The sequence below is a fragment of the Oncorhynchus tshawytscha genome, linkage group LG08 (genome assembly GCF_018296145.1).
Source record: "Oncorhynchus tshawytscha isolate Ot180627B linkage group LG08, Otsh_v2.0, whole genome shotgun sequence".
In the NCBI taxonomy this organism is placed as follows: Eukaryota; Metazoa; Chordata; class Actinopteri; order Salmoniformes; family Salmonidae; genus Oncorhynchus; species Oncorhynchus tshawytscha.
Window position 1 is genome coordinate 412,761 of NC_056436.1, and position 12,954 is coordinate 425,714.

General features: G+C 44.9%; 1 protein-coding gene across 6 annotated transcripts in view; it reads right to left on the minus strand.

The window, feature by feature from the left end:
• Nucleotides 1–12,954, minus strand: part of fgfr3 (fibroblast growth factor receptor 3) — a 276,573-nt gene that overhangs the window by 28,508 nt on the left and 235,111 nt on the right. For 4 of the 6 annotated variants that reach the window (XM_042325042.1, XM_042325040.1, XM_042325045.1 and 1 more), the window contains 3 exons: nt 10,376–10,524; nt 7,019–7,140; nt 3,240–3,350 (listed from right to left, as the gene is read on the minus strand). In XM_042325042.1, the coding sequence (XP_042180976.1) occupies nt 3,240–3,350; nt 7,019–7,140; nt 10,376–10,524 (382 nt within the window). The remainder of the gene's footprint in view (nt 1–3,239; nt 3,351–7,018; nt 7,141–10,375; nt 10,525–12,954) is intronic. The other 2 variants (XM_042325043.1, XM_042325041.1) reach the window with 1 other exon arrangement.

Below are 12,954 nucleotides of genomic sequence, written 5' to 3' on the forward strand. Positions count from 1 at the left end.
ACAAAGCATTACATGGGCTTGCTCCTACCTATCTTTCTGATTTGGTCCTGCCGTACATACCTACACGTACGCTACGGTCACAAGACGCAGGCCTCCTAATTGTCCCTAGAATTTCAAAGCAAACAGCTGGAGGCAGGGCTTTCTCCTATAGAGCTCCATTTTTATGGAATGGTCTGCCTACCCATGTGAGAGACGCAGACTCGGTCTCAACCTTTAAGTATTTAATGAAGACTCATCTCTTCAGTGGTCATATGATTGAGTGTAGTCTGGCCCAGGAGTGTGAAGGTAAACTTTCCACTGGGATTCTCTGCCTCTAACCCTATTACAGGGGCTGAGTCACTGGCTTACTGGTGCTCTTCCATGCCATCCCTAGGAGGGGTGCTTCACTTGAGTGGGTTGTGTCACTGACGTGATCTTCCCGTCTGGGTTGGCGCCCCCCCTTGGGTTGTGCCATGGCGGAGATCTTTGTGGGTTATACTCGGCCTTGTATCAGGATGGTAAGTTGGTGGTTGGAGATATCCCTCTAGTGGTGTAGGGGCTGTGCTTTGGCAAAGTGGGTGGGGTTATATCCTTCCTGTTTGGCCCTGTCCGGGGGTATCATCGGATGAGGCCACAGTGTCTCCTGACCCCTCCTGTCTCATCTCCAGTATTTATGCTGCAGTAGTTTATGTGTAGGGGGGGCTAGGGTCAGTTTGTTATATCTGGAGTACTTCTCCTGTCTTATCCGGTGTCCTGTGTGAATCTAAGTATGCTCTCTCTAATTCTCTCTTTCTCTCTTTCAGAAGACCTGAGCCCTAGGACCGTGCCTCAGGACTACCTGGCATGATGACTCCTTGCTGTACCCAGTCCACCTGGCTGTGCTGCTGCTCCAGTTTCAACTGTTCTGCCTGCGGCTATGGAACCCTGACCTGTTCACCGGACGTGCTACCTGTCCCAGACCTGCTGTGTTCAACTCTCTAGAGACAGCAGGAGTGGTAGAGATACTCTTAATGATCGGCTATGAAAGGCCAACTGACATTTACTCCTGAGGTGCTGACTTGCTGCACCCTCGACAACTACTGTGATTATTATTATTTGACCATGCTGTTCATTTATGAACATTTGAACATCTTGGCCATGTTCTGTTATAATCTCCACCCGGCACAGCCAGAAGAGGACTGGCCACCCCTCATAGCCTGGTTTCTCTCTAGGTTTTGGCCTTTCTAGGGAGTTTTTCCTAGCCACTGTGCTTCTACACCTGCATTGCTTGCTGTTTGGGGTTTTAGGCTGGGTTTCTGTACAGCACTTTGAGATATCAGGTGATGTAAGAAGGACTATATAAATACATTTGACTTGATTTGAACATCCCTGGTCATCCCTACTGCCTCTGATCTGGAGGACTCACTAAACAGAGAACATCCCTGGTCATCCCTACTGCCTCTAATCTGGAGGACTCACTAAACAGTGAACATCCCTGATCATCCCTACTGCCTCTGATCTGGAGGACTCACTAAACAGAGAACATCCCTGATCATCCCTACTGCCTCTGATCTGGAGGACTCAATAAACAGAGAACATCCCTGGTCATCCCTACTGCCTCTGATCTGGTGGACTCACTAAACAGAGAACATCCCTGGTCATCCCTACTGCCTTTGATCTGGAGGACTCACTAAACAGAGAACATCCCTGGTCATCCCTACGGCCTCTAATCTGGAGGACTCACGAAACAGAGAACATCCCTGGTCATCCCTACTGCCTCTGATCTGGAGGACTCACTAAACAGAGAACATCCCTGGTCATCCCTACTGCCTCTAATCTGGAGGACTCACTAAACAGTGAACATCCCTGATCATCCCTACTGCTTCTGATCTGGAGGACTCACTAAACAGAGAACATCCCTGATCATCCCTACTGCCTCTGATCTGGAGGACTCAATAAACAGAGAACATCCCTGGTCATCCCTACTGCCTCTGATCTGGTGGACTCACTAAACAGAGAACATCCCTGGTCATCCCTACTGCCTCTGATCTAGAGGACTCACTAAACAGAGAACATCCCTGGTCATCCCTACTGCCTTTGATCTGGAGGACTCACTAAACAGAGAACATCCCTGGTCATCCCTACTGCCTCTAATCTGGAGGACTCACTAAACAGAGAACATCCCTGGTCATCCCTACTGCCTCTGATCTGGAGGACTCACTAAACAGAGAACATCCCTGGTCATCCCTACTGCCTCTAATCTGGAAGACTCACTAAACAGAGAACATCCCTGGTCATCCCTACTGCCTCTAATCTGGAGGACTCACTAAACAGAGAACATCCCTGGTCATCCCTACTGCCTCTAATCTGGAGGACTCACTAAACAGAGAACATCCCTGGTCATCCCTACTGCCTCTGATCTGGAGGACTCACTAAACAGAGAACATCCCTGGTCATCCCTACTGCCTCTAATCTGGAGGACTCACTAAACAGAGAACATCCCTGGTCATCCCTACTGCCTCTAATCTGGAGGACTCACTAAACAGAGAACATCCCTGTTCATCCCTACTGTCTCTAATCTGGAGGACTCACTAAACAGAGAACATCCCTGATCATCCCTACTGCCTCTAATCTGGAGGACTCACTAAACAGAGAACATCCCTGGTCATCCCTACTGCCTATAATCTGGAGGACTCACTAAACAGAGAACATCCCTGGTCATCCCTACTGCCTCTGATCTGGAGGACTCACTAAACAGAGAACATCCCTGGTCATCCCTGCTGCCTCTAATCTGGAGGACTCACTAAACAGAGAACATCCCTGGTCATCCCTACTGCCTCTGATCTGGAGGACTCACTAAACAGAGAACATCCCTGGTCATCTCTACTGCCTCTGATCTGGAGGACTCACTAAACAGAGAACATCCCTGATCATCCCTACTGCCTCTAATCTGGAGGACTCACTAAACAGAGAACATCCCTGGTCATCCCTACTGCCTATAATCTGGAAGACTCACTAAACAGAGAACATCCCTGATCATCCCTACTGCCTCTAATCTGGAGGACTCACTAAACAGAGAACATCCCTGGTCATCCCTACTGCCTCTAATCTGGAGGACTCACTAAACAGAGAACATCCCTGGTCATCCCTACTGCCTCTGATCTGGAGGACTCACTAAACAGAGAACATCCCTGGTCATCCCTGCTGCCTCTGATCTGGTGGACTCATTCTTTGTTAAAGAGCTGTTACAGTATGTCAGGGTCGTACGATCTGTAATTTACCATCCTGTGTACATGCTCCCAGCAGGTTGAGGATGTTTTTGTGTTTTCCAATCATCTTCATCATCTCCATCTCTGAGACCAGGTCTGACAGGTCCTTATCTGTGGCGTCGTCTGATGGAAAAAGAGAGGGGACAGACAGATGGTGGGAGAGAGCGGGGACAGACAGACAGCGGGAGAGAGAGGGGACAGAGACAGCGGGAGAGAGAGGGGACAGACAGACAGCGGGAGAGAGAGGGGACAGACAGACAGACAGCGGGAGAGAGAGGGGACAGACAGACAGCAGGAGAGAGAGGGGGACAGACAGACAGCGGGAGAGAGAGGGGACAGACAGATAGCGGGAGAGAGAAGAAGACATTTAAATTCCAGATCACATTATAATTCCCTGAAGATTAGATAGACTGAGACAGTCAGAGATAATACGCCTCTCTATGAGGAGACAGTCAGAGACAATTCGCCTCTCTATGAGGAGACAGTCAGAGATAATAAGCCTCTCTATGAGGAGACAGTCAGAGATAATAAGCCTCTCTATGAGGAGACAGTCAGAGATAATAAGCCTCTCTATGAGGAGACAGTCAGAGATAATATGCCTCTTTATGAGGAGGCAGACAGAGATAACAAGCATCTCTATGAGGAGCCAGACAGAGATAATAAGCCTCTCTATGAGGAGACAGACAGTCAGAGATAATAAGCCTCTCTATGAGGAGACAGGCAGTCAGAGATAATAAGCCTCTCTTTGAAGAGACAGACAGAGATAATAAGCCTCTCTATGAGGAGATAGACAGAGATAATAAGCCTCTCTTTGAGGAGACAGACAGTCAGAGATAATAAGCCTCTCTTTGAGGAGACAGACAGTCAGAGATAATAAGCCTCTCTGTGGGGAGACAGTCAGAGACAATTAGCCTCCTCATAGACAATTCGCCTCTCCATGAGGAGCCAGACAGAGATAATAAGCCTCTCTTTGAGGAGACAGACAGTCAGAGATAATAAGCCTCTCTTTGAGGAGACAGACAGTCAGAGATAATAAGCCTCTCTATGAGGAGACAGACAGTCAGAGATAATAAGTCTCTCTATGAGGAGACAGTCAGAGATAATACGCCTCTCTTTGAGGAGACAGTCAGAGATAATAAGCCTCTCTATGAGGAGACAGTCAGAGATAATAAGCCTCTCTATGAGGAGACTGACAGAGATAATAAGCCTCTCTTTGAGGAGACAGACAGAGATAATAAGCATCTCTATGAGGAGACAGACAGTCAGAGATAATTAGCCTCTTTGAGGAGACAGACAGTCAGAGACAATCAGTGGCACCTTTTTGTGGCACCTGACCACACGACTGAACAAAACTAGGGCCTGTAAGACCTGCCTTGTTGATAGTGTTGTTAAGAAGGCAGAGCAGCACTTTATTATGGACAGACGTCTCCCCATCTCAAGTACTGTTGTATCAATATGTTTTGACCATGACAGTTTACAATCCAGGGTAACTCCAAGCAGTTTAATCACCTCAACTTGCTCAATTTCCACATGATTTATTACAAGACTTAGTTGAGGTTTAGGGTTCAGTGAATGATTTGTTGTAGAAATATTTAGGACTAACTGATTCCTTGCCAACCATTCTGAAACTAACTGCAACTCTTTGTTAAGTGTTGCAGTCATTTCAGTTGCTGTAGTAGCTGACGTGTATAGTGTTGAGTCATCCGCATACATAAACACACTGGCTTTACTCAAAGCTAAAAATTGAAAAAAGTATTGGGCCTAGACAGCTGCCCTGGGGAATTCCTGATTCTACCTGGATAATGTTGGAGAGGCTTCCATTAAAGAACACCCTCTGTGTTCTGTTAGACAGGTAACTCCTTATCCACAATATAGCAGGGGGTATTAAGCCATACAATGTTTTTTCAGCAGCAGATTATGATCGATAATGTCAAAAGCCGGCACTGAAGTCTAACAAAACAGCCCCCAAAATATTTTATCATCAATTTCTCTCAGCCAATCATCAGTCATTTGTGTAAGTGCTGTGCTTGTTGAATGTCCTTCCCTATCAGCATGCTGAAATTCTGTTGACAATTTGTTTACTGTAAAATAGCATTGTATCTGGTCAAACACAATTTTTTTCCAGAAGTTTACTAAGGGTTGGTAACAGGTTGATTGGTCAGCTATTTGAGCCAGTAAAGGGGGCTTTACTATTCTTGGGTAGGGGAAGAACTTTTGCTTCCCTCCAGAACTGAGGGCACACACTTTCTAGAAGGCTTAAAATGAAGATATGCCAAATAGGAATGGCAATATCGTCTGACTTCTCAATTTGCAAAACTTTTGCCATTCGGTTGTGCAGCCAGACTTATTTGACATATCTACCTCCATCACTCCAGTATCCCTGTACATTGTTAATGTGATACTGGCCCTGTATATAGTCACCTTACCCCTATACATATCTACCTCCATCACTCCAGTATCCCTGTACATTGATAATATGGTACTGACCCTGTATATAGTCACCTTACCCCTATACATATCTACCTCCATCACTCCAGTATCCCTGTACATTGTTAATATGGTACTGACCCTGTATATAGTCACCTTACCCATATACATATCTACCTCCATCCCTTCAGTATCCCTGTACATTGTTAATATGGTACTGACCCTGTATATAGTCACCTTACCCCTATACATATCTACCTCCATCACTCCAGTATCCCTGTACATTGTTAATATGGTACTGACCCTGTATATAGTCCCCTTCCCCTATACATATCTACCTCCATCAATCGAGTATCCCTGTACATTGTTGATACGGAACTGACCCTGTATATAGTCACCTTACCCCTATACATATCTACCTCCATCACTCCAGTATCCCTGTACATTGTTAATATGGTACTGACCCTGTATATAGTCTGATCACTTGATCGTGTTCTGATTTTTATTTATTGTGTGTTTCTGTTTAACAGTGTTATTTTTAGAAATCCATTCATATTGATGACTGCCTTGTTGGGGTTAGAGTTGGTAATTGATATTGATGACTGCCCTGTTGGGGTTAGAGCTGGTAATTGATATTGATGACTGCCTTGTTGGGGTTAGAGCTGGTAATTGATATTGATGACTGCCTTGTTGGGGTTAGAGGTGGTAATTGAGATTGATGACTGCCTTCTTGGGGTTAGAGCTGGTATTTGAGATTGATGACTGCCTTCTTGGGGTTAGAGGTGGTAATTGAGATTGATGACTGCCTTCTTGGGGTTAGAGGTGGTAATTGAGATTGATGACTGCCTTCTTGGGGTTAGAGGTGGTATTTGAGATTGATGACTGCCTTGTTGGGGTTAGAGGTGGTATTTGAGATTGATGACTGCCTTCTTGGGGTTAGAGGTGGTATTTGAGATTGATGACTGCCTTGTTGGGGTTAGAGGTGGTATTTGAGATTGATGACTGCCTTGTTGGGGTTAGAGGTGGTATTTGAGATTGATGACTGCCTTCTTGGGGTTAGAGGTGGTATTTGATATTGATGACTGCCTTCTTGGGGTTAGAGGTGGTATTTGAGATTGATGACTGCCTTCTTGGGGTTAGAGGTGGTATTTGAGATTGATGACTGCCTTCTTGGGGTTAGAGGTGGTATTTGAGATTGATGACTGCCTTCTTGGGGTTAGAGGTGGTATTTGAGATTGATGACTGCCTTCTTGGGGTTAGAGGTGGTATTTGAGATTGATGACTGCCTTCTTGGGGTTAGAGGTGGTAAGACATTTCACTGTACTTGTTCACATGACATTAAAACTTGAAACTGAAACAACAACCTTTGAGCATCTTCACAGCGACGTCGAGGGGCTTGTTGGGTTTCTCCTTGTCGATCCCGATGGCCTCCGCCATTACCACCTGACCGAAGCAGCCTTCTCCCAGAGGTTTACCCAACGTTAGCCTGAAACACAACCACAACGTTAGCCTGAAACACAACCACAACGTTAGCCTGAAACACAACCACAACTAGTTAGTCTGAAAGACAACCACAACACAACCACAACTAGTTAGCCTAAAACACAACCACAACATTAGCCTGAAACACAACCACAACACAACCACAACGTTAGCCTGAAACACAACCACAACGTTAGCCTGAAACACAACCACAACTAGTTAGCCTGAAACACAACCACAATACAACCACAACTAGTTAGCCTGAAACACAACCACAACGTTAGCCTGAAACACAACCACAACTAGTTAGCCTGAAACACAACCACAACTAGTTAGCCTGAAACACAACCACAACTAGTTAGACTGAAACACAACCACAACTAGTTAGCCTGAAACACAACCACAACTAGTTAGCCTGAAACACAACCACAACTAGTTAGCCTGAAACACAACCACAATACAACCACAACTAGTTAGCCTGAAACACAACCACAACGTTAGCCTGAAACACAACCACAACTAGTTAGCCTGAAACACAACCACAACTAGTTAGCCTGAAACACAACCACAACTAGTTAGCCTGAAACACAACCACAACTAGTTAGCCTGAAACACAACCACAACTAGTTAGCCTGAAACACAACCACAACTAGTTAGCCTGAAACACAACCACAACTAGTTAGCCTGAAACACAACCACAACTAGTTAGCCTGAAACACAACCACAATACAACCACAACTAGTTAGCCTGAAACACAACCACAACGTTAGCCTGAAACACAACCACAACTAGTTAGCCTGAAACACAACCACAACTAGTTAGCCTGAAACACAACCACAACTAGTTAGCCTGAAACACAACCACAACTAGTTAGCCTGAAACACAACCACAACTAGTTAGCCTGAAACACAACCACAACTAGTTAGCCTGAAACACAACCACAACTAGTTAGCCTGAAACACAACCACAACTAGTTAGCCTTAAACACAGCCACAACTAGATAGCCTGAAACACAACCACAACACAACCACAACTAGTTAGCCTGAAACACAACCACAACGTTAGCCTGAAACACAACCACAACGTTAGCCTGAAACACAACCACAACGTTAGCCTGAAACACAACCACAACATTAGCCTGAAACACAACCACAATGTTAGCCTGAAACACAACCACAACATTAGCCTGAAACACAACCACAACATTAGCCTGAAACACAACCACAACTAGTTAGTCTGAAACACAACCACAACTAGTTAGCCTGAAACACAACCACAACTAGTTAGCCTGAAACACAACCACAACTAGTTAGCCTGAAACACAACCACAACATTAGCCTGAAACACAACCACAACATTAGCCTGAAACACAACCACAACGTTAGCCTGAAACACAACCACAACGTTAGCCTGAAACACAACCACAACGTTAGCCTGAAACACAACCACAACATTAGCCTGAAACACAACCACAACTAGTTATTCTGAAACACAACCACAACTAGTTAGCCTGAAACACAACCACAACTAGTTAGCCTGAAACACAACCACAACTAGTTAGCCTGAAACACAACCACAACATTAGCCTGAAACACAACCACAACGTTAGCCTGAAACACAACCACAACACAACCACAACTAGTTAGCCTGAAACACAACCACAACATTAGCCTGAAACACAACCACAACGTTAGCCTGAAACACAACCACAACTAGTTAGCCTGAAACACAACCACAACTAGTTAGCCTGAAACACAACCACATCACAACCACAACTAGTTAGCCTGAAACACAACCACAACTAGTTAGCCTGAAACACAACCACATCACAACCACAACTAGTTAGCCTGAAACACAACCACAATACAACCACAACTAGTTAGTCTGAAACACAACCGCAACTAGTTAGTCTGAAACACAACCACAACTAGTTAGTCTGAAACACAACCACAACTAGTTCGTCTGAAACACAACCGCAACACAACCACAACTAGTTAATCTGAAACACAACCACAACTAGTTGGTCTGAAACACAACCACAACTAGTTGGCCTGAAACACAACCACAACTAGTTCGTCTGAAACATAATCACAACTAGTTAGTCTGAAACACAACCACAACTAGTTAGTCTGAAACACAACCACAACTAGTTAGCCTGAAACACAACCACAACACAACCACAACTAGTTAGCCTGAAACACAACCACAACACAACCACAACTAGTTAGTCTGAAACACAACCACAACCAGATAGAAGGAAACAATGACAATGACAAACAAGTTAACTCAGGGGTAGGCAACTAGATTTCTTTTGTGGCCATTTTGTCTGAACGGATGGTCAGGGGGCCAGAACATAATTGTAAAAATTTGTACACTGCAAAATGGCCACAAGTAAGCCCGAAAATAGATTGTATTTGAAAATAACATGATAATTTTACACCTTGATTACATTGAGAGACAATCACCTTTTTTTGTGGGAATACTTGAGAACATTTTTCCTAAATTTATTTATTTTTTGCTAAATTCCTGGTGATTGTTTTGGGCCCCCAAAAGATTTTCGTAAAAAATGATTGTACAATCTGTTGCCGACCACTGAGATTAAAGGATAAACAACTACCAGATGAATGTTTTAATCTGAACTGGGACAATCGGATCCAAAGGTCACATTTTTTCTTTTCTGGGAGGTCCAAGAAAGTGATCTAATGATGTCCAAAATATTATCTGAATGTTTCAATCCTCAAAGGAATGTTCACCAAACCTCCTGCAGCATCTAAACAGTATGTCTTAAATTACCGAGCTCTGTTCATTCCTAACAGACACAAGTGCTATACTGAGTACTACACCGTCAGCAAGGCTTGGAAAAATACCATAGCTACAGTAAAGGGTATCTCTCTGTCTCACCTGGCCTAAGGTAAAGGGTATCTGTCTGTCTCACCTGACCTAAGGTACAGGGTATCTGTCTGTCTCACCTGACCTAAGGTAAAGGGTATCTCTTTGTCTCACCTGACCTACGGTAAAGGGTATCTCTCTGTCTCACCTGGCCTAAGGTAAAGGGTATCTCTCTGTCTTACCTGGCCTAAGGTAAAGGGTATCTCTCTGTCTCACCTGGCCTAAGGTAAAGGGTGTCTGTCTGTCTCACCTGACCTAAGGTAAAGGGTATCTCTCTGTCTCACCTGGCCTAAGGTAAAGGGTATCTCTAAGTTAAGGTGTTTCTCCTAGATATCGCCCCTTTGTCTCACCTGGTCCTAGAGAACTCCCATTTGGGGTCTGACGGAAGCTCCAGCTCCAAGACATTGGACAGCATTGGTCCATCGCTGGATGACAGACGTGCAATCCTGACCAATGGTGTGTTGGAGTTCATGGAGGAGTTAGACTCCAAGGAAACCTGCTGGGTGATAAAGACAGACTGTTATAGTCTCTGAAGAGGAGAGAGGGATGGGAGTGGACTGGATATGAGCTGTTACAATAGGGAGGGTGAAACTGGATGGTTCACTCCTCTGGGTGAAAAAGACAGACTGTTATAGTCTCTGAAGAGTGAGGTTACAGTCTCTGAAGAGGAGAGAGGTTATAGTCTCTGAAGAGGAGTGAGGTTACAGTCTCTGAAGAGGAGTGATGTTACAGTCTCTGAAGAGGAGAGAGGTTACAGTCTCTGAAGAGGAGTGAGGTTACAGTCTCTGAAGAGTGAGGTTACAGTCTCTGAAGAGGAGAGAGGTTATAGTCTCTGAAGAGGAGTGAGATTACAGTCTCTGAAGAGGGGAGAGGTTATAGTCTCTGAAGAGGAGAGAGGTTACAGTCTCTGAAGAGGAGTGAGGTTACAGTCTCTGAAGAGGAGAGAGGGATGAGAGAGAGAGAGAAGGAGAGGTCTGGATATGAGATGTTACAATAGGCAGGGTGAAACTGGATGTTTCACTCCTCTGGGTGAAAAAGACAGACAGTCTGGTAGTGATGTGGAGACAATAGTGGTCTAGTAGTGGTAGTGGTATAGAGACAGTAGTGGTATAGGTACAGTAGTGGTCTGGTAGTGGTATAGAGACAGTAGTGGTCTGGTAGTGGTAGTGGTATAGAGACAGTAGTGGTCTGGTAGTGGTAGTGGTATAGAGACAGTAGTGGTCTGGTAGTGGTATAGATACAGTAGTGGTCTGGTAGTGGTATAGAGACAGTAGAGGTCTGGTAGTGATATAGAGACAGTAGTGGTCTGGTAGTGGTAGTGGTATAGAGACAGTAGTGGTCTGGTAGTGGTATAGACACAGTAGTGGTCTGGTAGTGATAGTGGTATAGAGACAGTAGTGGTCTGGTAGTGGTATAGAGACAGTAGTGGTCTGGTAGTGGTATAGAGACAGTAGTGGTCTGGTAGTGATATAGAGACAGTAGTGCTCTGGTAGTGGTAGTGGTATAGAGACAGTAGTGGTCTGGTAGTGGTATAGATACAGTAGTGGTCTGGGAGTGGTAAAGAGACAGTAGTGGTCTGGTAGTGGTATAGAGACAGTAGTGGTCTGGTAGTGGTATAGATACAGTAGTGGTCTGGTAGTGGTAGTGGTATAGAGACAGTAGTGGTCTGGTAGTGGTATAGATACAGTAGTGGTCTGGTAGTGGTAGTGGTATAGAGACAGTAGTGGTCTGGTCGTGATATAGAGACAGTAGTGGTCTGGTAGTGGTATAGAGACAGGAGTGGTCTGGTAGTGGTATAGAGACAGGAGTGGTCTGGTAGTGGTAATGGTATAGAGACAGTAGTGGTCTGGTAGTGGTATAGAGACAGTAGTGGTCTGGTAGTGGTAATGGTATAGATACAGTAGTGGTCTGGTAGTGGTATAGAGACAGTAGTGGTCTGGTAGTGGTATAGATACAGTAGTGGTCTGGTAGTGGTAGTGGTATAGAGACAGTAGTGGTCTGCTAGTGGTATAGAGACAGTAGTGGTCTGGTAGTGGTAGTGGTATAGAGACAGTAGTGGTCTGGCAGTGGTAGTGGTATAGAGACAGTAGTGGTCTGGTAGTGGTAGTGGTATAGAGACAGTAGTGGTCTGGTAGTGGTATAGAGACAGTAGTGGTCTGGTAGTGGTCTGGTAGTGATATAGAGACAGTAGTGGTCTGGTAGTGGTATAGAGACAGTAGTGGTCTGGTAGTGATATAGAGACAGTAGTGGTCTGGTAGTGGTATAGAGACAGTAGTGGTCTGGTAGTGGTAATGGTATAGAGACAGTAGTGGTCTGGTAGTGGTATAGAGACAGTAGTGGTCTGGTAGTGGTATAGAGACAGTAGTGGTCTGGTAGTGGTATAGAGACAGTAGTGGTCTGGTAGTGGTAATGGTATAGAGACAGTAGTGGTCTGGTAGTGGTATAGAGACAGTAGTGGTATAGATACAGTAGTGGTCTGGTAGTGGTATAGAGACAGTAGTGGTCTGGTAGTGGTATAGAGACAGTAGTGGTCTGGAAGTGGTATAGATACAGTAGTGGTCTGGTAGTGGTAGTGGTATAGAGACAGTAGTGGTCTGGTAGTGGTAATGGTATAGAGACAGTAGTGGTCTGGTAGTGGTAATGGTATAGAGACAGTAGTGGTCTGGTAGTGGTATAGAGACAGTAGTGGTATAGATTCAGTAGTGGTCTGGTAGTGGTACAGAGACAGTAGTGGTCTGGTAGTGGTAGTGATATAGAGACAGTAGTGGTCTGGTAGTGGTAGTGGTATAGAGACAGTAGTGGTCTGGTAGTGGTCTGGTAGTGATATAGAGACAGTAGTGGTCTGGTAGTGGTAGTGGTATAGAGACAGTAGTGGTCTGGTAGTGGTAGTGATATAGAGACAGTAGTGGTCTGGTAGTGGTAGTGATAT